The following is a 24,860-nucleotide window of genomic DNA, read 5'->3' as shown; positions in this document are numbered from 1 at the left end:
GCGGTTCAATACTTTTGAAAACCACTTAGCATTTCATTCCTCTTTACGCGAGTTTTGCCTGTAGAGTAACCCCTTCCATAGCAACAGCAAGAGAACGCTTAGTATTCTTAATTACAGATTTGATCTGCAGAGCTCTTGCCTTCTGGCCCCTATCCCACAGAACTCGCACTTAAATTTAAGCACATGTGTAGTCCCACTAATGCTGAGCCCAAGTTTAAATGAGTTCTTGGAATGCGGCTGTAGCCCTCAGCATTTTGCAGAACTGATCTAGTGTTTATTGATACTTACGTACGGTTCTACCACAACACCTTGTGTTTTCTTTAGGAACCAAAATGTTCACTACATTTCATGGATTATTCCAAACAAATCTGAAAAGATAGACTGCCAGAGCTAAGCAGCAACTTAAAATGACACAGGGAAAACCCAGAAGAAATTGAAATTATTTGAAATGTGAAGTTCAAATGATAAACAAATACATATAAACGTGAAAGTTCTTTATATTCATAGACTGGTAAGGACAATGTATGAATTAAAATACAAAATGGATACATGTCACCTGTAACTACATTGTTCATAAGAGAATGAAATTCAGAGATATTGATCTCCTCCATTTACATGAACCTTTACCTACCTTGCCGTAGCTCAGCAGGATTATCCTCACCAAGACAACGTTAATGTGAGCACCCAGGGACTCATCATGATAAATTTCGTTAACCTGCAAAAGAGTTCAGCACTTTAACCACAAGTGGTACTGACAAGAAGTAACTATGCAAGCAGTGATACAGCAGTACCTTTTACGCACTGTCATTAAGCCAAAGATCACTGTGTGATCATATATAAAACGGGGAAAATTCCACCAATGCGAGAGCGAGGATTTTCTTCTCTGAACTCTGTTGTAGCCTCCCAACAGGCCATAATTCAGCAAATCATTTAAAATCAACACATCATCAGAGACTTCATATTAACAGGTATTTAAGTGCCAGCCTAAATGGATTTAGGCGTATCATAGTGCACCTACACGATGCAGTTGAGCTGGTCTAACAGCTCCTGTTGCTAAGAAGGAAGATTCCCAGCTCCTCTCTACCTCATCCCCGCTGCCTGTGCCCGGGGGGCAAAATCCTGAACAAGTAAAACCCAAGCAAAATCCTGAACAGCTCTCTGCTGGGCAAGACCATGCATGGGGAAGGGGACGAGTGAGCAGAGGGAGAGGACCTCTCTCCTGAGAGCCATTTGCTGGGTCGGCTCAGCTGCACCCTCGAACTCTTCCATCTGGGACCCATCACATCACACTCTGACAAGAGCATATACCTCCCTCAAAAAGCACGGTCGGCCACATGGGCTGGCTTTATTGTGTGTCAAAACTAATCAATGTTCAACTTTGCAAGCAGAACAAAAGTTACAAAATGCCAGCAAATTAAAAACTGTCTTCTTTTTTTATGCTAGAGCTACATAACTGAACATGCACGCAGGGAAATCACCCTGGGAACACTGAAAAGAAAACTGTAAATATTTAGAGTAGAAAATGAAATGTGGATGGTTAAAGATTACTTGGGAAACACTGCTACAAGCAAGCTAGGTAAATATTAACTGTCAAAGAGGCTGATTTAGGTATTCGGTGATGAAGACTGCATGAGACTCAGCCTCATTTTAGGGGTTTAGCTTTACAATTTAGAAGAGGCAGATGAGATTCCCTGCTAGGCAAGTGTCTTTCCTAAAACCTTGGTAAAGGTTGCACCAAACTGGACTGCTTTGCTGGCTGGACCTAAATTTCACTTATTCCTACAAAATAGATTCATTACTACAAGCTAGTAAGTATCCTTCAGAAAACCTTTCATTAGAAACATCGCAAATAATGTCCTGTTTCTTCAATCAGCCCTAGTTTTAATGGCCCATCTTTTATCTCTGTAAAAATGATTAAAACTAAATACATCAGTGTAGGTTTTGCTAAGCAATCCCCATTGACATTTTAAAGTGAATTTTCATTCATTTTATCAGTATGTCTGGATATAAGAGCCTAATTTTACGCCTGGTAGAAGTCCAAGTTTTCAGAAGTCCTGAGCGTCCTGCGCTGATGGGAGGGGACAGCGTGGCTGAGCCGCGGCTGCCGGGGCAGACTCGCACCCCGCAGGGCACCTGCCCGGGCAGCTGGAACGTGCTGTGGGATGCCCGGACCCAGGCTCGTCACCGGGTGATGAGCAGATCCTCATCGGTGGGTGAGGAGCCCGTGGCTATGACTGGCCTCAGGGGCCGCTACTTTCATTGAGGTGTAGAAGCAGCTGATCTGTTCAGGTCTGCTTTGTAAACAATACCTCTGGAAATTAGATCATTTATTTACATGTCTAAATAAGACCTTAGAAGACTAACTTTATATACCTGTACTTTAAAAAATCTTTTACTTTTACTTTGAGGACCATTACTGAACAGGGATTATAAAGAGGTAAGACATAAACATGCATTTTGCTTTACAAAAATTCTTTTACCCAGGAAAAAGACCCTTGTGTGTTGTCAAGGGAGGCAAGGATATTAATTTGCCTCACTCTTTGTGTGAAGAAGAGAGCGCACGCATCAAGGGTATGAGGCTGAAATAAGCTGTAAATTACCTATACATGAAACGAGTACTGAACAAAAACTCCTGTGTATAGAGGACAGTAAACACAGCATGTAAATAAGTATTTAATTAGTTCATAAAGCATAATCCAAATTCCTGCACACCGCTTTCTCATTAACTTCCAGAATTTAACCTAAGCCTCTTCTAACAATAGTTGAGTAACAGAACAACCGTATCGCTGTTGCGTGCCAAAATGAAACTTGGCTTAAAACGTTGATGGAACAGAACTGAAATACTGTTTGACTGTTCATGCAAATGACATCTAACAAACAAACTGTGAATGAACAGAAAAGCACAAGCACTGTAAAAGCTGCTTGGTTCTCTTGGGATACTGGATTTTCTGCAAGATATTGGGTCAATTCAAAGCTCTGGGTCTTGGTTTCATTAATAAGGATGAGTCCAACCTCTCCTTACACAGCAGCTGAACTGCACCCTCTGCGCCCTTCTCTAAGCTAAACTGTGGCTTGACTAGTAGTCTGTCCCTGCACACAGATAATACGCTGAAACAGATGCTTTTCTTTTTTTCAGCATGGCCTAAATTGCACCTATTTGTTTCAGGAAGTTATTAAAGATACGAGATCCAAGCGACTGAGTGTTGTGCTCTCAAACGTTCATGAAAAGTGCACCCATCGAAAGGGCCTCCGCAATCCCTAGCTCAGACTCTCCAAATTTCCACCTGTTATTTCAACAGGAAAGCAGAGTTAAGCTGATTCATTGTACAGGGCACAAAATGACCAACCAACCTGTGGAACTGGAAAGCTCCAGGCTCTCATCCAACACAACTGCTGAAATGTTTGTTTCAAAGCAGAGATAATCAGACAATGGATATGTATGTTCAGATGTCTGTGTAATAAATACACACAGATGTGAAAATGATTACATAGTACTTTTACAGCACTGCATCTCCGTGTACTTCAGTAGGACATCCTGGTTCACATCAACACAAGAAAAATCAGAGTCGACCTCCTGTTGTTCTTAGATCAGTAAGTCTAAAATGATGTTGCTGTGTAGGAAGAGAAAGTACAGAGACCATCCCTAAATGACAGCTCCTGAACTGAAGGCAGTGAATGCATTAAATCTTGTTAGATGTCCTACAGTGATTCAGCATTTACAGAGCGTGATGAAGAAGCCTGGGTAAATCTCAAGGAATTCAAAGCACAGTGGAATACTGTAAAGAGACTTTCATCAAGCTATTGTAGTTCACAAACTATTTTGGGATAACTTCGGTTTATTTTTCTGGGATAGTTCAATCAAAGCAAAACATGCATTTCTATTTAAAGTTTCTGTTTAGAAATCAGGCTGGCACAGATTGGTGCTACATAAGAAAAACAAAGACCTTATTTATTTTTTTCTTTTGGTCTTCTCTGCTTATTTTATAATTCTTCTGCCCTGAGTGAGTTTCAAGTCAGCACAGTAAGCACGTAGAATACATCAAAAAACCCCAACTAAAAACAAGATAAGCATCTGTGAGATGCATCATGCTTTGTAGAAGAAACACTGCAAAGTTTTTATTACTGAGCAAAGCAGGGCCCAATCCTAAAAGGGAATCTTGAAAACTGCTGTAAAACAAATAGTAATAAACAGCCTGCAGTTTTGCTAGTCTTGGTGCAGAGCGGATTACCTCCTGATATAGCTGGCAGGATTTTTAGGCAAAGTCAGGTGGTTCCTTGAATCTCTAATTAAACCAATGCGCAACAGGAGAAAGAATAATCTGCATATTTTGGCAAGTCATCGGCAAACTCATTCATGCAGTCTGAAGGAGTTCCCAGCCTTGCAAAGTTTGTTAGTATCTGCTATGCAAAAGACAGCCCACTTCATCACAACACGGCTCCATCCCGCTGAACCACAAATCATCGCGGGCGAGTTCATCCCGAGGCGCACCCTCTGCGGCTCCGTGCCCGGCACCGTACGGTTGGGTAAGCACCGCTTCCTCGGGCTCCCTGAGCACACACCCCTGACGGACATCTAACAGTTTCAACCTCTGGCTACCGTCAACCTCAAACGGATCTGACCCAGCTACAGCGGCCATCAGAGGGCATATCCAGCCGTTTGGAGAGGGCACAATACAAGATGCAGTTTATGCATCTGGCTTTTCAGCCACCACAAATTGCTGATCCATCCAACCCAATTAGCCTACTCTTTGATCACCCAACATCCTTACGCAACTACTGTTGCAGAAACTACCGATGGCTACGTGCTCTCGGGCAGCGCGGGGACCATGTGTGGATCTCTGCCAGAGCGATAGCGGAGGAGCTGGAGAGCATCAGCACCTTCCCCACGGGATGGTAGAGCTCCTGGCAAGCCATTGTTTGAGCCCAGCCCGAGATGCAGCTCATTCATCAGATCATAATTATCCGCAGCAAAGCCTCGGTGCCTGGTGGGCATCCAGTGATTGTCTATTTCTGTAAGAAACGGCTGTTTTGAATTACAGAATAAGAACCAGAAATGTCATGGTGGATACTGAGCACAAACTTTTGTAATCTGACCCTCCCAAAAGCGTTCCCCTCTCACTTTATTTTTCTGTGTTCCCCTTTCAAACACCACTATCCTCTTCAATTTTCATCACCTCCTTTATGCTTTTGAAGATCCCAGACTAACATTTCTAACCTTCCCAAAGCTTCATCTTAATCCCACAGGAATAACATTACATCAATTCCTCGGGTGGATAACCTATGGTCATGTAGAAAGTCACCAGGCAAAATCCAGGGCTCCTAGTCTCCATTTCTAGTCCTTACAAGGCATTTCCTCATTTCCTCAGAGAGGAACTCTTTTTTTCTGAAATCTTTGTTGAGCATCACAAGGAAAAAAGAATAATGAAAGCATACAACACACATGAAACTTAAAGGTCAAACTGTGATCTAAGATTTGGAAAACATCTATCATTCTGCTCAAAACCACAGGCAACAGGCAGTTTTAGAAGAGCTTGGCAGTGTACATTGCAAAACGGAGATAAGAATCTGGCATTTTGTATGCAAATACGAGTTCGAGTCCTGATTTACCTTCCCTGGTGTGAGCGTCAGTAGATGTTACCAAGTCCAAGTTAGCTGCTTCTGATCAAAATGAAAAACATTCCCCTGAGCAGATGTGTTGGCAAGGCACTAGGTAGCTTCGTGTTACGGGTCTCCATCTCATCTTCAACTGTAACATTGGCTTTAGAAAGGTCATAGACTTTGTTTTCTGACTTCATGACTAATTTATTTTTCTTAGTTCCTCCCTCTGGCTCTTGGAACTCCTCATTCCGGCCCACAAACCACTGCTCTGAGAAGTTTCTCTAACACTGTAAACTACCTTTGCACCAAAAGACTCAGTATTTTTCTGAATTGCTGTCTCAAGATCACTTTAATAAAATCACAGTATCATGAAGTAATTAAGAACATTCATTTATTATGTTACTACAAGGGATAGGGGTGTGGTGTCAATGCAATAAATATGGTGACCTCTTCAAATCTGTGGTTTGGTTAAGAAAAGCATCCAAAATTTGAAAGCTGATACTAATTATCCATATTCCATCACACAAACCACACTGTCACAACTCAAAAGTCCCTGACTGCAACCTTTACGGCTAAAGTTCATGTTGGTATTTGGAGTAAAGGAAAAATCTATCTTTTAACAGTAACTATCCTTTACCTCAAGAATGGTACCAAAACCTGTGCGATGCTCTGTGCTACGTCCAACAGGGCAGCAAGGCACGTTCCAGTTAATAATAATGAGCAATGCTCACCTAAATGACACTGGAGATAACTCCCCTGTGAAAATGAGTACAACCTGTAGGAGTTTAGAGAGGGTATTTCCTGCGGGACCTCCTGAACGCCCGATCACAAGTGCGGCTTCCACTGCGGTGTGGCAATCAAGGTAATGAACAAAAATAATCTCATGAGGCCTCTTCAGAAACTGTTCTTCTCATTAGTCACAGCTACTGGTTTATAATTAACAGTCTAAACATGCAGTTAACTCACATACATATATTTAAATTTTCGAACAAGCTGTAATTCAACTCTTGACAGCTGAAGTCCCTCAGATGAGTAGAGCTGGAATCGCATTTTTTATTTGTGGAACTTCTTAGAGTTAGTTCAGAGCTGAAATGTACATATTGAAATAAACTGATTTGAAATAATGAGTATTGGTGCTTATGAATTATTTAATTTTTAAAAATCCAGTCAATTCCGTATTACTGAAATATCCTTCCCATCTAAAAAAATGCTTTTTAGTTTAAAGAGCACGATTCTGAATACAGGGTGCACCATTATTTCAAAGTATTCAATCATCACTTTCTTTTTAACAGCTTGAATTAGACATGCTTTCAGGTTTTCATCCAACTGCCAGTTAGAAACCGATGGCATTTCTGCCCTTTCCTCTCATTAGGGACTTGGTCTTCTGTACCTGCAAATCTTCATCCCTCATCAGCCAGAGATACGAAAGCAGAAATCTCATCTATAATAGTAGTATCATGTACATCCTATTAAAGAGGACGGATAACATATTCAACAGTGCCTCAGGGCCACAATTTCAAAGACCTGTGTAGTGCTAAATGATGCAGGTGAAAGACTCCGGGGACTTTCCAAAGCCCCCAGCTGCACACTCCCAATGATATCAACTATTCAAATGAAAAGTTGTTTAATGTATTTGTTCTGGAGCTGAAGTTTCACTTAAAGTCTGGGAGAGACATAATCCCATGGGCTAATTTTTAAAACTGATTCTCACTGATTTCAAAGGCAGGTAAATGGCTAATACTCAGATAAATCTAGCCCAGAGTGAGGCATAAATTCTATTTAGGGTCTATCTCCCTTTGAAATAATGGCAGTTAGGCACCTATCTGCTTTGAGGAGGTGGGTTTTAGCATCGCAAATATTTTGGCCGTATATCCATTACACAGATGTAACAGAGGCTAACCCCTAAATATTACAATACCACATCTTTTACGGTAAAGGAATGGAAAGGAAATTAAAGATTTTTTTTGCCACTGGAAATTGTCCAAAAACCAAAAAATGTACATACTTTGTAGATGAATTCTTCCAAAAAATATACAAGGATGACAATTGCCAGCATTAGAAAATGAGGTAGTTGAGGAATTGAGGAATATTGTGAAGGAAGAAAGACAAAGAAAAAGGTAAAACAGGGGCCTCACTGGGAAAAAACCCACAATTTGAAGAGGGGCATGAAAGTTGAAGACTTGAAGTCAAGACAGATGGAGCCAATACATTCAAAACCATTTGCAATTGAGCTTATTTCATGAGACTCTGCTATTTGGAACGGCCGAAATATTGTAAGATCACACCTCTGCCTCTTTAGGAAGTCTGTTTTGAAGATATCCGTCCTGGATGTGACCCTGAACACAGCACTGGAGAGGCTGAAATATTCACCCTAATCAATACTGCAGGCCCAGCCAGGTGAGTGTACTGGTGAGTCTCAGGTCTGCTGCTCTTCCCCAGCAGGCGGCAAAAGGCCTGCTTAATCCTGAGAACTGTTTTAAAAAGGGTTATGAAACGATCAGAGAATTTCAGCCCCAGGGCTGGCTACCCCCAATACCCACTTCAGCTCAATAACGCCCATTCAGCACCCTGCTCCTCCTCCCAAAGCGTCCTGCAGTGAAACCCTTTTGTTTCCCAAGGAACAAGATAATTCTCCAACACCCCTTCTAGCCTCGCACTTTTCTAATATTTCCAAACACTTGCACGAGCAGAAAAAATCCCTGGGATTTTTAGCCGCCTTCTTGCTGAAATCAATTTACCTTCCACGTTCTTGAGTAAACTACAGAGCTGCAAGATACCGCCCAAATATCTCTCCTCTGTTGCAATGCTCCTGCATGCTATAAATACAAAGTTAATTTGTGCAATGTGTGGGCTCACGCTTGGAAATGCAGAGGACTGTGCAAGCTAATATCCTTCCCAGGAAAAAACACAGCATGACGTACGAAAGAAAATGGTGCAAGCAAGAGGCAGCCGAGGGTCTCTAAAGAGAAAACAATGGCATATTTTCCAAAGATGGACTGAATGTCCCGATGGTGCCGAGCAGAGAAAAGAGAGGATGTCAAGAGAAACCAGAGTTTTTGTATGAGGAAATGACTGGAGGATGAAAAGGGGGTGGCAAGAGGCCGAGCTCACTGCGGTGAAACGGCTGGCGTACAGTCAGGCGATACGTGGCTGCAGCCCAAAGCGTTAAAAATCCTCTGGCGTCTATCACCATTCGTTTGGGACTGACTTCATTTGCAAACTTTGGGATAAATATTAGCACAGCTATTCAAGATAGCCAGGGCAGCCGGCCCGTTTTTTCTCACTTTATGGCTTTTAGGTGTGGACTGTAACACATCACTTAAGCAGCACAAAACAGATTTACTGAGTAAGTCATTGCACTGGGCTTGAAAAAAAAAGTATTGTTTTGATTGGGTTGGTGGTAGGGTTCCACCCAAGATCCCTGGGAAAAGTTAATTAAGGACAACTGCTCACGCCATCACACGCAGTGAAATCGAGCGAAGTGGGGAGAAGCAGCCGTGCTGGGAGCTGCTTCTGGGAACGTGATGTCAGGCCTCCATAGCTTGGGCATAAGGGAGGATTCATCTAGGATTTATTTCATTTTTGGAACCACAGAAATTCAACTATTTGATCACCCTCTTATCTCCAGTAAATCACTTCCACTATTATTTTATCTACTTACTATGCATTCTTTGATTTTATGCTTACTACCTTGTTACTGTAAAAAGCTAATTGATTTTATGCTTAATGCCTTGTTACTGTACGAAGCTAATTGATTACATCCATAAAACCAGCAGGCTACACACAATCTGATGGTTATGGTAGGATCTACCACCAGATTTAAAAAGACAGCTGGAATTTTTTGTAGCTGTTTTTTTTCAGCTACCCTTGGACCTACGCAACTCATTAGAAACATACTGCCTACATGTAACCGCTAACAGCTAGAGACCTCAAGGCTTTTTACATTGGGCCCATTTTCTACAAAAAAACCCCTGCAACTACTCAAGGAGGTAGAAGAGAGGACAACAGGGGAGTCACTGTGTGAATTTCAGCAGAAGAGACCAAAGCAATGGTCTACACAGAAATACGCCTTGCATCCACCCAGCAACGAGGGCGAGAGCTGGAGAGCTGCCAGCTGGAGTTACGCTGCCGAGGGGAAGGAGAAGTTCTGCCTTGAGATGTCCCTCGACACACTACGGGTCCCCAGCATCGCCTGGTATCTGCAGCAACAAACCCCTCTTGCCCCTCTATACTGGAGCAACGCTTGGACAGCTGGAAACAGAACCGGTTACCATCACCCACCCCTCTGCTAAAATACACACACTAGAAACCGGCTGAGCCTCGAAGAAGGAAAGAACAGGACAACACTGATGTCTGCAGCAACAAACCCCTCTTGCCCCTCTATACTGGCGCAACGCTTGGACAGCTGGAAACAGAACCGGTTACCATCACCCACCCCTCTGCTAAAATACACACTCTAGAAACCAGCTGGGCCTCGAAGAAGGAAAGAACAGGACAACACTGATGACTGCCACAGGCTATCCAGAGCCTCCTCGAGAGGCCTTGTGGATTTCAGACAGCTCCTCGTATTTGGACACAGGGCAAGGGACACGTCCTCGGGCCCCAAAAGACATGTTTCTACCGCAGATCTCCCATCAGAACAACTACTGCCTATGCCAAGAGCTGCTACAGCCCTGTGGGTACGGTTACGCAGGCTGCACTTTCTAAACCACTTGCAGAGACAGCATGCTTAAGAGTTGTTATTTCTTACAATTTGTGTGTTGGATGGTTTGCTAAAATTAGGAAAAAGTATATTCCAGAGCTGGAACATTTATGACTTCTTTACATTACTGTATATTTTAATTCTTAAAAATAGATTTAAGTGACATGATAAGTAAAGAGTCCTGTTTAATCTATTTCAGCCTGTTTGCCACATTCCTGGTTTGGCCTGTTTGGCTTGTTAATTTAGAGATGTATAAAACCACCTGTTTCACTGTAGACTTTGTTTTAAGCCTCAGAGGAAACAAACCACACAAATAAATGAAATTCACTACGTCATTTCTGTTAGAATATATGTATTTACAGCCACCAGAGCAGACACTAAGTACCCTATAACTCTAATGTTAGTGCAGGATTTTAACTACTTACAATACTGTTACAAAAAGTCAGTGCAACTGAATTTATATCACACAAGGGATTTTCTTAAATTGTTCCACCTCTCATTTAAAGTGAAGAACAGTGACATTCTACCCATTGTTAAAAGAATGTAATAAAGAAAGAAAAAAAAAAGCTTCATAATTAAAAAAATATATCTTGGAAAAAATACATCCCAGGCAAATGTACCTAATAGCCAGGATTCCTGTCCGTATATCTGCCTCTATGGTTTGTAATGCCAAAAAGTCACCTACAGACGCTCATCCTCTTGACATGACTGTAAACTTCAGCAGTCATACTCTATTTGTCAAAAACAGAGCAGACCTACAATTTTTTACTCAACAATATTTCACTAAGAAGACACATTCACTGAACCTAAAGTTTTTACAGACGTCTCTTTTATTGAGAAGAGACTCCTGTTCCAGATGAGAATGAGAAGGAAGAAAGTCATCCCCAAACAAGTTGCCTATGAAGGGGGCTACCGCTCACTTCCATTTTTTGGCCAGAAGAATAAAACATATTTTGATTTTGATCTATAATAGAGATGATTTTTCAAAACTTGATACAAAATAGAGTCCTTGCTTACTGACCGGGGTACTAGAGAGCTGCTGTGTCTGCTGCACTGATATTTAGAAAGAAAAAATGGTTCTTTCAAATATAATATTCTCTAGTGTCTCCTTTCATCACTACTACACTATATAGTCTATTGCACAGACTATGGTTCTGAAGATTAAATATTTAACTAAGGAAACCTAAAGATGTCAGTCATGGAGTAAATACTAAATCAATTTAAGAAAGTTCAGTGATATACTGCATAACATTTTACTGCAGGGTGAACAAGGAGTAGGTAGGTGGCCTGGGACCTAAAGTGGTTGTTGAGGAATCAAAGCATTTAACTGAGTAGTTTTAAAAATATATAAGCCAATTGAAGTTTCTAATAGAATCTTATTTGAAGACAGTTCTCCAAACCATGTTTTTCAGCAGGGAGCTTAGGTTAAGGGAATATACAGCTAAAACATAATGACTTCCAAGAACCTGAGCCCCTGACCTTGTGCCCCCATCCACCAAAGCACATAAGCAGGACTTTGAACATTTCAAGAGTCCCACAGTCAGCTTCTTCCTTGGCCCCTTTTTCTTCTTTTCTTTCTCCCCTTTTGGCTTTTCTGAAAGTGGCATGGATTTTCCTCCTGGAGTGATTTTATCTCCTGCCATGAGAAAAATCTGTTATGTCCTGTTCAAATGGCTAAACCAGCCTACACTCTGTCCCTTCAGTGCCTTCCCACAGTGCAGTTAGCAGGGTTGTACTCACAATATTCATCAGGGTCAGCAGGTACTTCTGAACATGTTCTTTCCCATGGAATTGAACAACTGAGTCATCTACCCCCAGAAGGACTTCAATGTTGTAATCATCCTCCGTCGCATGCCTTCGATAGCGCTGCCTCGATCTATGCACCCGGTCTTCAATAAAGCTCAACGCGCTGTCGAGACGATCCAAATTAGTGAGGTTAGCCGCTGAAATCAAACAGACAAATGAGTTATCAACCAGGAGAGGTTCAGCCTCAGGTCTCAGCTAAGCTGGTATAAATTTGAAGTAGCAGCATTTGTTATGTTCTGTGTGTTATATAACAGCATTAGTTTCATCTAATGTCAATTAAAAATGACCTAAATGAGAGAGATATCTGACCCAAAAGATTTTTACTTTGCAAAGTAAAAGCAATACTTTCTACAAAGTAATATGGCGTAATAAATACAAGGCCAAAAGGAGAGCAAGTCATACCAATGTCTTGATGAGAAGAATGGAGCTGTTTGCAGTAAAATACTTGTTGCTTAAAAGTACTTGTAACAAAAATACACCGTTCAGGGGTCTTGTGCTACCAAGGATATCCTCCATTTCAGAACAATCAAAGATAGACACCATACTTCAAAATCTGATCTTAACTGCCCACAGAGTCCTATTTCAAGGCAAGCGCAGTTGCCAATACAGCCTTTTTCTATCCAGGCAGGTAGCAACAAACCAATCCCTCCCGCTTCAACACATTGGCTCCTTTCATAGATACACACATGCAATTCAACAGTAGCGACATGGATCCCCTTTATCGTTACAACTCAGGAACACATTTTAGATATAAAATTAATTAATTTATAGCTACGTTCAGCTTTTTATCCTTCATTCCCAATTTGCCATGTCACTCTGCATTATTGTATGTCAAAGACCAATCCATCAGGCACAACAGTAGCCACCTTTATTACTAACGATTTCTAATAGTCCCTGTGATATGAAAAGCATGTTCTTTGACAGGACGGGATACAGTTAATGTGGCACCCACCTACTAAAAATTAACATAAAAATATGGAATCTTGACGTTTCACCCTATAGAACAATGATGAGCATTAATATCATTATTACCATTTGCATTACAAGAGCCCTGGAAGCCCCACCGAGAACCTCTTGATTTCAGAGAATGTCAGGAAAAGACTTGCTCAGAGAAGCGAAGAAAGGCAGCGAGAGCGCGGTGGATTGATGAAAGGCTCCCAGTGCTTAGTTCACAGAAACATAATAGAGCACAAAGGGAGGAAGCTAAAGCCATCACCTTCAAAGGAGAAATAAGAAACGACTCTTGGAAACGTTACAAAAGTGGATTCTCTATCTTCAATTACTGAAGTTTTCACATCAAAACTGGCTGCTTGGGCAGGGATGAACGAGTCCCCGGATCACTGGGCTCATTACAAGAACATCTGTGCTCTTGCCTTAAGACCACTGCCTCGGGCTGCCGCTTCAGCAGGGCCTGGGCAAGGCGCAGCCCGGGCAGAGCCCCCCCCCCCGCCGCTCCCGCTGTGCTGGCAACAACACGCCGACCTGTACAGCCTCCGGCTGCCGGAGGGACGCACCCCCGGCCCCCGCCGCAGCGCTCCTGACCGCCCCGTGCCTCAGGCTGTACCTTGCGTGGCGAGGTGCTTGCCTCTGTGCCTCCCAGAAGAGACCGCCCGTCAAAGGACGGTTCCCGAAAGACACGTTTGCCTGGGCAGCTTCTTCCCATTTCTCCACCAAGCTTCAGGGACGTGCTTGTCACGAGACCCGCTGCCGCAGCGCGCTGCACTGGCAGAGCCCCCCTGGCTCACCAGACAGAGAAGGCCCCATGCGGTGGTCCTACATCCCCCTGGAGCCCCAATGTCCTTCTCCTGGGAGGGCAGCATTTAATGCGGCTAATAAGCACAACATGTTCTCGTTGCCAGCCTCAAGGCTCCCAGCAGCTTCTGCTCCCAGGGCCGCAAGTTTTTAAAATTAGTCTGGTCAGAATCCATGATTCAGCATGAAAATTCACTCTTCACGCCGAGCCCAGCTGTCACTCCCAGGTTTACCGCAGAGGGGGAGCGGGTCTGGCCCTGCAGCAATGGAGACAGCTCTTTACCAGGGCTCCAAACCTGCCAAGCAGCCAGCTCCAGCCCTCCTGCCTTACTCCACCAGGAAAACTTCAGTGTCAATCCTTGCCAGCACCCAGAAGTAATCTGGCTATCACAGGTCTCAGGGGATTCGCTATGGGATTGTGGGCAATCATATATTCATGATCTATAAGGCAAATCACAGTTACTGCAAAATTTGACCATAAATCTTAAAAGCTCTCTAGAAAAGTACGACTAGGCTGGCAGGGGCTGCACGTCGTGTCCTCTCTCTGCTGCTCACAAAAAACCACAGTAATCAGCAGCAAGGCCAAAGCTATCAGACCTCCTATTGCAGAACAGCGGTGCTGGGCGGGCAGGGAGAGCCTAAGCCCTGCGCTGCAGCTGCAGGCAGGCAGCTCTGCTGGTATTTTGGTGGACGGTCGGCTGTCAAGGTATCCAGAGCTTTTGTGCTTTCATTTCTTTCCCTTATGTGTCAAAGTCAAACTAACTCCTAGTACGGTTGAATAAATCAGCCAGAGGCAAAATGTGATCCTACCGTCCTGCATTTACCATCCTGCAGTGAAAACTGCCTGTCCTCCCTCTCTGCTCCTCACTTCATCACTGTCACACTATAACCCTAACAGTCCCGCCAGCTCCTGAGAAGAGTTATCAGGAGGTTCCCTGGGAGTCACCTCACTGCCAGTGGGTGCCAACCAACGACTTTAAATTTTGCTTGGAGCGCAAAACTTCCCCACGCCCACGTTTACCCTCACCCCTCAGGTGTCACCCCCTCAAGACAACATGCCCAGTGGGCACGGGTCCCTCTGAGGCATCGACCTGACGTGCTTCCCAGCGGAGAGCGAGCCACACCGGCTCCAGCTGGCACTGGAATCATCCCAAGACCAGCAGCACAGCTCAAAACATTTACAACAGTAGCTGCAAGATTTTTGACTCGTACCCCAACTTCCCACCGAGTGTCCTTTCCCGGGAGGCTCTCCCGGGACCGGCAGGGATGCCTCCACACACGGCCTGACCGTACACTGCACGGGCTCCTCCTGCGGTGCTGCTCTGCCTCTCAGTCTCTTGGATGATGAATTGTTGGATTTGCTGGCCCATGCTGTGTTATGCCCATGTTGGATTTGCTCCTAAATGACAGTTACATCCAAATGAAATTAATACCTGTACCTTACCAAAGAGGAGTGAAACAAAGTTGCACCTGCAGTAAATGAGAAATTTGTCATGTTTTGGCATCTCAGCTTCCCTTAGCTGACATCAGTAACTTTGTTGCATCATTGTACTGCTAACAATATGCTAGAAAAGCTCAAGATAAAAACTCGAAGAACTAAATAAGACACCAAACTCCTCCTTCACATGTTCCATGTTACCCTCCTTCTGATCACCCCTGCACTTTGCTCAATAACATCCCAAAAGTCATCTCAAACTGCAGTGTTTTACTAAATCATCCCAAGACCTCTGCATCAGATGTTCATTTTCAGCAGCTTTTGCAAATCAGTGCATCAGCCACTAACTACTGGTGCCAACTTTGTTCTCCATCTCCCAAGAGCAGACACTTGGCATTTGCAGGGGCTAACAACAGCCTGTGTTGAAACCTTCTCCTTGCTCCCGCTAGGAAAAATTCACATTTGTGAAAATTAACCACTGAGAGACAAGGCTGTATTTTTCTCTTGTGCTGCTCATCCAGAATAAATCAAAAGGACAGCAGCACTGTAACAGTTCTCCCAAAAATCTCTCAAAAAAGCTCTTTTTTCGAAAGCCAGCTAAAAACTCAGTGATATTTCAGTGATTTTCTCCTAATACTGCAGATCGTCCTCCAGTGAAGGAATAAAAAGTGCCCAAGTTGTCGATAGAAGGGAAACTTGTGCTTCTGGCTTAAGCATAAAATCAGGAGCCAGGCAGCCCGATTTGTGCTCCTGCCTCTGACACAGACTTTCCCCGCCGTGCTGGGAGATGCAGAAGGCAGCCGAGAGCCGGGCAGCAAAACTGCTGAGGGAAAAGCGTGTGCACGATCCCGCTTGATGCTGCAGCCTGGGGTTTTTGTGGCTGTCCTCCATTTTTGTTTGCAGTTAATGCAGGCGAGTGATCCTAACTGCTCCCAGGCAGCAAAGTCCTAGTCGTTTGCTGACTCAAGAACCAGACAATGTCCCCAGCTGTGACAGCCCCAATGATGCATTCATATATGTAGAGTACATCGAAACCTAAAGAGGACAGGCCTTTATACCGTGCCGGTGCAAACTGATTACAGCATTATACATCATACAAGATCCCTCTCCTCTGCTCCCTTCTCCTGAGCAACGTGCTATATCCCAGTCTTTTACCTGAACTGTTCCACTTTTCAATCTGCTATTTTACTTTTTGTACCTGGGCTCTACCTGAGCTTCCACGTTCGCCAGGACTAGAGGTCTGAACACCCAGTACCATGGCAGCATCGTGCAGCCTGGCTCCGATCCCCACCTCTAGGACAGGGAAAATTCACATTGACACCAGCATCAGTTTTGTCTTTGCAGGTCTTCAGAACAATTCTCCATCTGTGACAGTTTGGGATGTTTGACAACACCTTATTTTCTGGGAAATTTTGCCTTGCTCATTAATCTTTGATACCATGTGCTTTACAGAAACCTAATTACATGACATCTCCTGGTTCTGCCTTACCCATCGTGGCAGGCAAAGCTCAAACAGATGCTGTGAGTTACTGAAGCATGAACACGCTGCCTGCCACGAAAACCGCCTCTCCCTGTGTTTTCTGTCACTCCCTTTAGGACATCCACCAAAAGCACAGTTGCTGGCTTGTGATCTTGTTTTGTTTTTTCATGATCCCTTTCAAAAAGGCTCAGGGAAATCTGGCTGCACCTACAGCTCTTAAAGAGTCCCTTATGAAGCTACTGCACTGCAATAGTACCAGCTTTAGGGTTCCCCAATCTCACAGCAGCAACATTGTCCTAATAAAGCAGTTTCTGATTTTTCACCTCCTCTTTCTGGTAAGGGGAAGGGGACTTTCTGGCAAGCCCAGAGCAGAGACCAGGACAGGCAGCTGGGAGACTGACCTGCATGTCATGTTCACAGCCATCATCTGTGGCTTGTCAGCACAGCAACTCACTGGAATTTCTTTTCGAATATGAGTGTGCAGCATTAAGACCGGCCAGCCGCCATTTCAAATGCAGCTTGTTTGCTTTTGCGGACACTTCATCTGTCACGGCAGGAGCAGACAGACACCTGAGCCGACTGCTGAGCACCTCCTCTGCAGCCTCACAAGGATCAGCACTTCTGATGCACTGCTTTGCCGCTGATCTCCATTCCTGGGACACACTCCTGACGGGACTCCCTGTTTCCCATTCCTTCATGTGGCTTGCTGCAAACCACCAGCTTTTTTGTTGTTGTTTTTTTTTTTCCTTTTTAACCCCAGTGACTCAGACTGAACACCAGTGAAGCACAGCTGGAGCCGTTCTGTTGCAGTGGCAAGCATATCTGCGTGCGCAGCGCTGCGACGGCGCAGAAGCATGGGGCACCCACCGCTGCTCAGCTGCACTGCAGCTGGTGGCAATGCCACTCCAAGCCTGGGACTTGCGATCACAGCGTAGGCGTGAGGCCATCCATCCCTTGGTGCTGCAAACGCAGGAGGAACAGGCTGTGTGGCAGGGAAGCGGGAGGAGGCAGGGTGGACTTGCTTTAGCTCTCAGCTTCCCACTGCTCAAGTACATCTGCACCTCTGGAGAAGTACCAAACACCCTCGACAGCTTGACAACGAACTGCTCTTTTGGGAATTGCACCTTAAATCACAAGTCATCTTTCTGTAACGCTCCCTGCCACTCATATGCTGTAGGCTTCTGTCGTGTCTGTCCTCTGTGATCAACTGACTCCACAATTAGCCCCCAATCAGCCTGCTTGTGTATTCTACCAAAATCCTCATTTGTCTTCCATGGTAAATTGAAGCCCAACCCGTGGAGGTTGGAGGCAACAATGAACAGTCAACAAATCTTGCTTTTTATCCCCCAGCAATTTTTTCTCCCATTTTTAAGTTCCTCAGTTTGGGGTTTTGTTTTTCATTCCAGTTGCACACAATCATCGTGTGTTTTGTTCATTTGCTAATCAATAGTTTCTCTGATCTTTAATTTTTTTTTTTTAAACTTATTTCTGCTAGTTTTACAGTCCTGCTCACCTTCCTCTTTGCTTTCTGGTTTGTTTTCCAAATGTCCTCTATTTGTCTTTCTTCTCCCCCTTAACCATCCTGCTCAGCTACATTGGTCTTTCATAATTTATAAATCCCTTTCTCATTCTTCAGTCTGCATTTGGACCCTTCTGCTATAGATCATTCGTAAGAAAACTGGGTAAATCCAGCAAGGTGAATTAAAATGGAAGAGAGCTCCCGTGAGGTGAAAGCAAATTGAAAACCGTCTAAACAAGAGAAGAAATCACACACAGTGCACTGGGTACATGATACAATGTTAGCCCTGTTTAAAAGGCATCCCTGAGGACACTGCCTCAACGCAACTTTAACTTGGAGCTCAGTTTTCATGGGCTTCTTCTGATTTCTTGAATCACAGGTTAACACAGTGGCTGCTACTTGGTAATCCTTAACCAAGAGCAATTACTGCAGCAGAACTCTCTTTGGGTGTGTGTTCAAATTCCTCCTATTACACTTTTTTATATAAACCCAAAGCAAGACCACGCTAGTAGTCTGAAGACCAGGCATGCACCAGGCATCCTCACCGAGGTTATGAATTCTCATCCTGCCCTTATCTGCAACGAAGCAGTAATCTAAAAGGAAACTTTTGGGCTGCATGCCTTACTAACCATATGATCTCATTACGAGCTCCCTGCCTCTTAATTTACGGTAATGCCGTTTCTAGTCAAATCACATTTTTACACAGAGCCTGCTCCACCTTTCATCTGTCCGGGGGAAGTTTGCCACGGGTGTCGGGGTAAGCTGGGTTGGGCTCTCAAGAATAGGTCTCAGACTCCAGCTGAAGAAGGCCAGCAGATAGGGCAGCTGAACTGCTGGAATGATCTGGTCGTGGCATTTGAAATCAGGAGGAGTTCAAAGTATCTAACAGTATTTCAAATACTGTATATTTGGGCCTTTATAGAGCAATTCTTGTAAACTTCTTGGGGCAGAACAATTGTCCCATGTTTGCAGAACGAATGCACATTCTTGCAAACACACGGGCACATTCACTGTTCCCTTTCTTTCTTGAAACCTATGCAACAGCACAGTGACTTTAAATCTCAGGACATGCTCAAGTGCCTGCCTGAATCAGAGTTATAAAGAATAACGAAGTTGAAAGCTACCAAAGTGGCAAAATAGAGAACTTTAAAAACTGAAAAAAAAATTTGTCTTTTCCGAAGGATAAACCAATTAGCGCAGTGACAATGGCCAGGTGGACGCCGTGGCAAATGGCCAGGCGAGAGGCACTAAGAATAACCACAGCTAGATGTTGCCAAGGAGATATTTTCTGGCATGTCACAACAAAGAGAAAAGGTATTACAATACTAAAAAGAAAAGTTGAAAACTAAATTGATCTCATCAGGGCCACAGTCACACAATGAATAACATAAAGATGAGAGATAATTGCACTGTTAAAAGATTAAGTGAGAGCAAGGTAATAGAATACCCCGGGCTAAAACTTTTTTTTTTTTTTTTTTTGTGCAAAATGGTGAAACATATTGTGTTACAATTTTAACTTTCATATTACAACATAATAGTCAAAAAGGGGAAATGAAAGGAATGGCAAACCAGCCAGGCAAACCAATCTGTGTGACCTGGTTGAAATGGAGCTCTTTGAGAACTGAACATAAAGTTTTTCCAACAGAAAACTTATCCTTTGGAAAATTTTCAGCTATCAACCTCACTAATGCAAACACAGGTTTCACAATTTAGCACCAGATAATGAATGAGCAAGATGTTTCTCACTCAGTGCTTAAAAGCAAGCTCAAAAAGGGGCAAAAAAAGCTACTCTGTAGAAAATTAATTTATGGGCCAACCTCTAAGTTTCACTGACTTAATTGATTGCATCTGGGAAATGCTTATCTTGCAAATATTTTGGCAAGTCATTGTAAACTGGCCTGTATTGCAGAGCCTGTGACTGGCAAAACACATTGCCCGATTTACCACATCCCACCCATTTAGAGAGCCCACAGCTGCCCCAGGAACAGGGCTCCGTCCCTCGCAAGCCCTCAAGTGCACGTGTGCACCCGTGCAGAGCAGGCTTTGCTTTACATGACTCGTAGAGCTACAAAGGGAGCTCTACACTCTCAATCTCATTTGCAGCTAACGCATAATTAATTAAACTGCAGAGTTCGGCCACGTCTCCACGCAGGTGCTCGGCGTAGAGCCACAGCTCCATGAAGCTGTACGGGCCCAGAGATGCCACCTGAAGTCCCAAACGCAGAGCCTTCTCGCTTCCTTTTGAGCAAAGGATCGGGATCTGACCCACAACTTACTTTCCCCGACCAGGCCTTAACGAAGTGTTTATGGGTTATTTGAGTCCAAGCCTGCCACTGAGATACTCGAACACCCAATCTATATTCCAAGCATGATTAAATTACAGCAAATTAGCACATTAAGTAAGCTGCCTAGCTGACCCCCTGGCTTTGTAGGTGACATGTCTAACAATCCCACCCGCATTTTTAACAGAATGAAATGCCAAACCACGGTACAGGACCTGAATAACAACAGGTTCCAGGGGATGGCAGTTGTCTTTCCTGCTAAGCCAACTATTCTGCACGAAGGGGAAATTAAGTTTAATTACAGTTTAACAAACAAACATTAAAAAACACACAGGTAAAAAAAAAAAAAAGAGTCAAATTCCTAGCCAGGGCAGGGTGGGTGAGAAGACGGAGAAAAGACAAATAAATACATACAATAACTATACATCATTGGAAATACTACTGAAAAATAACAGCTGAAGCAAACATGCATCTTTCCAATGCTTTTTAGCCGTAACTACAGAACAACAAAGCTCGCCTTTTGGTAACTTTTCAAAGTGGAATTATCCCATCCTTTTAAAAGAGGAGCTCTTTTGTCAGGTATAAAGTCTCACAAAGTTGCAAATGATCCAATTAACCGTTTTCAATGTCAAGTATAACAAACATAGTGTAAATCTCATCAGTGTAAATAATGTATCACACAAATGGCAATGCAAACAGCCCCTGTTCTTCTATATAATCATAATGATCTTTTAATTAGACAAAGTAAACGGTCTGCTGGTTTCACCTTGTGAAAAAAAGCATAGGAATAAAGTTTCCAAGTTCTAGGGTGAAAAATGCATGCAATTTGAACTACCTCTAAGTTCAACCAACTTCTTGTACATCTTGGAATATTACGCCAGAAATCAGCAGTCAGTCAGGAAAAAAAGTTAATTTGAGTTTCACAAGAAGAAAACATCATCCGGACAGTCTGAGCAAAGGCAATGCGATGCACGATGCCTTGGCTACTTACACAGCAGGATTTGAATCAGAGCAAGAAGGAGTTATAGTTTTACCTATGTTTTGAAAATATCCTTGTTGCTAAATCTGCTTGGACTTTCTGCAATAACAAAACCAGCTGCAATTGATTAGAGACTGTAAGAAAGACAAAGCTAACTTGGAGGACGCAGGAATTTCTTAAACTTCAAAATGACAGTAAAAAACCCTGAAAGAGAGAACCAGTCTCTGCTCCAGTGAAAGCACACGAGGTTTATTCCCAAGGCGTTTCAAAATCAAGGGCAAAGGCTTCTTTTGTTATTTGTACCAGAGCTCTGAATCTGCCCGATTCAGATTGCCTACAAAAGGCAAACTGCTAAACGCTGCCCTTCCCATTGCCGTGCGTGGGTGGGAAACGGGGTCCCGATGACGACAGCCGAGAAGAGATGCTTCCAAAATGCTGCAGTCTTCATGAACACGTACCAGGGATGGAGAGAGGGGGAAGGAAGGGAGGAAGGAAAGAAGCTGGATGGATGCAAGGATACCAAAACCCTCTGGGGAGAAGGCAAATCAAGAGGCAGAAGTCGGAACAACACAAATGCAAGAGAGGAAAGTGAAAAGAAATCATGGTCGGTCTTCATGGTGCAGCTCCCCATGCCCCTGGGAGGGCGAAGCCCGGGCTTGCTCCCAGCTCCCGCTGCCCAGCCCCGAGAGCTGCAGCCTGTGAACAGCCTCCGAGCTTCGGGGAGCGCAGGGATGAGAGCCTAGGTTTGCAAGGCAATCCATCTCCCCAGCGCACGCGGGCAGGGCTTTAATGTTTCTTTTTCAAGATAAATTTAGCATTAATATCTGGGCTTTAGAGGGATTAGAGGCAGGTCATCATGCGGTTGTTTAGTTTTCTGGCAGGTCCAAGATATTTTTAATTCCTTTTGGGTCAAATGAACTTGAATACTGAAATTTTTTTAAAGTGAAGAAACAAACAAATCATTTCAGTTCATCCGAAATCACGTTTTACTCATTTGACACGAAATCAAGCACTTCATTTCAGGACCTCTGTATTTTTGGTGGGTTATTCACATACTATTGATAAGCAAGCTGTACTCAGTGCTGTCTGACTTGTCCTTCAGATTGGCTTCCAGCCTAATCAAACTGAGGTCGTTTGTCTACTAAATGAGATGTAGCTGGTAGGATGTAATGCTCCTTGGCAGGCGTTTGAGAACTCTCCTATAGGGACAAATCAGACCCACCGCACCCCAAAATAAAAGCCTTTCAAGAATTACGTATCAAGGAATTTATCTCCTGAATTAAAGACAGTATCATCTTTGTCTGTGTAAATAAGGCTTGAAGTGGTCAGAAATTGCATTTGTATTCACTCTGCAGAGTGTTGTAAAATTGCTTCGGTATTAATGACTACTCTGCTCTTACTATATGGAATGAAATCAGACTTTGGAAAGCGAATGCACAATGCCCAGTACGAAGGGCTGGGAAGCCTTTTACATATATATATGTACACATAAATATAGATACACACACATGTAATAATTGCTAAAATGAAAGAACTCTGTATTTTAACACGATATAATGGTGGTTGGAGGGTTGGTGGACAACTCACTTGTTAGCTAACATTTCTATTGGAAATGTTTTTAAAAGGAGTCAAACGTATTGGAAAACTATCAGAAACAACAGCAAATTGAGATATTAAATTTTTAAAAATTCAATTAAATTATCTTTAAATGGTGCTAACCCAAACCGATGCTAAAAAGGCTAGACAAGTCAATGGCTGTTAGAGAAACAACAGAAGCTGCTAAGGGTGAAACCAGACTTTTGCTCCAAAGCTTCAAGCAGTTTCTGCCTCCTGAACTGGAACAGTGTATAAAGACCATTTAGCCTCTAACCTGTTACTTCTGCAGAGTAAACGGGAAATGTCAAAGCCAACACCAAAAAAACCTTTCAAATTGCCTTACAAAGCAGTTGCTAGAGTAATCAAGAAGTTAACTGAGAGCCCTGCTGACATAAGTAGTACAGGCTACCCGTAATTAACACATTCTGTCTAAAACTGGTAAAAACGGAGTCACTGAGGAGCTGAGTTTCTGCAATGAGTTACGGGTTTTATCCAAATACTGGATTTGGATTAGTTGAATTCTATCATCTGTTTCTACCTAGTTAAGAATGGGCTAACCAAGCCACTCCTAGTTTACTTGATTCTAAAAATGCCTGTGATCAGTTAAACAATGACCATAGGAAGAAATGGAACAAATACAAAAACCTTCCACAAATCATCGGCTATAACACCATAGTTTATGTTTCATTTTAGGAACCAAAAGGTAAACAGCTGTCCACAAGTCTATCCATTTTCTTTATTCTTCCAAAACCTAAATATTTAGACTAAAAAGCTGATCATACAAAAGCACTGAAAATATTAATTATTAACACATACTGTGCTAATAGAAGTAGTAACATGGTCCCCCCATCTGAAGTCAGAACAGACACTATCTCTTTCAGTTCTTGCTGAGCAAGAGAATATTACTCCTTCAGTTGTTCAACAGAGAAATTCTTTATATTTTCCCATTACCCTAAAAAGAAGTCTACAAAGCAATCCAGCAAAGCTAAACACTAACTGAACTTACTTTAAAGAAATAAAGTGACATCTTGTAGCATAGGGAAGCAAGGCTGGAGGGAAAGGGAAAAGTAATATCTTTTGGTAGCCGAAGAAGGCACACTTTGGGTATCAGGGTCTCTTCAACAGATTACTGTATAGCTTCCTACCTGTCTCCTCAGCAACATGAGTACCCAAATACTGTCTCCTTCAGTCCACCTATAGCATCTGTTCACACAGATCTGAGACCATAAATCAGTGCTGAAAAGTAATGTTTTTGAAAGTCAGACAAAACAGCATTTACTCGTCCGACAACAGTGCTACTCAATTATGCAATAAGAAAAAGACGTGAAAGTACCACAGTCAATAAAGACTCCGCTTGGCTTTGGTGCTCTGGAAGCCCCCACGAGTCCCCAACAATTATTTTGGATTTGCAGGACTCTACAAGATCTTCTGCAGTGTGGAAGCTGGACATGTATTTATTGAAGCTGATACTAATCAATACCCATCACACTCTCACTGGTTTCAACTTGATTAGAAAAATGATACCAACAGCTGCTACTGTCCCACTGAGCTGCGGAAGCAAGCAGAGGGTTGATGGTATCTAGGTGCTCTCACTGCCTGGTTCTCCAGCTTATCTTTGCCTGAGCTCCAGGCTGCCTTCAGTGCAAAGTTTTCCATTTGACCTTTCCTATACTTCTCTTAGGATCAGAGAATTTTAATTTACTACTTTTTC

General features: G+C 43.2%; 1 protein-coding gene across 1 annotated transcript in view; it reads right to left on the bottom strand.

The window, feature by feature from the left end:
• The window catches only part of LOC104081091 (A disintegrin and metalloproteinase with thrombospondin motifs 2-like), a 33,110-nt gene extending 16,324 nt beyond the window's left edge, over nucleotides 1–16,786 (bottom strand). Inside the window, exons 1-3 of the mRNA XM_009583699.1 lie at nucleotides 16,783–16,786; nucleotides 12,041–12,243; nucleotides 632–715 (exon numbers count right to left, since the gene is read on the bottom strand). Coding sequence (XP_009581994.1) covers nucleotides 632–715; nucleotides 12,041–12,243; nucleotides 16,783–16,786 — 291 coding nt within the window. The remainder of the gene's footprint in view (nucleotides 1–631; nucleotides 716–12,040; nucleotides 12,244–16,782) is intronic.
• Between the last annotated feature and the right edge of the window lie 8,074 nt (nucleotides 16,787–24,860).

Source organism: Fulmarus glacialis, unplaced genomic scaffold, assembly GCF_000690835.1.
Source record: "Fulmarus glacialis isolate BGI_N327 unplaced genomic scaffold, ASM69083v1 scaffold13278, whole genome shotgun sequence".
NCBI classification, from domain to species: domain Eukaryota; kingdom Metazoa; phylum Chordata; class Aves; order Procellariiformes; family Procellariidae; genus Fulmarus; species Fulmarus glacialis.
The sequence above is the reverse complement of the archived record's forward strand: the minus strand, read 5'-3'. Positions and strand labels throughout refer to the sequence as shown.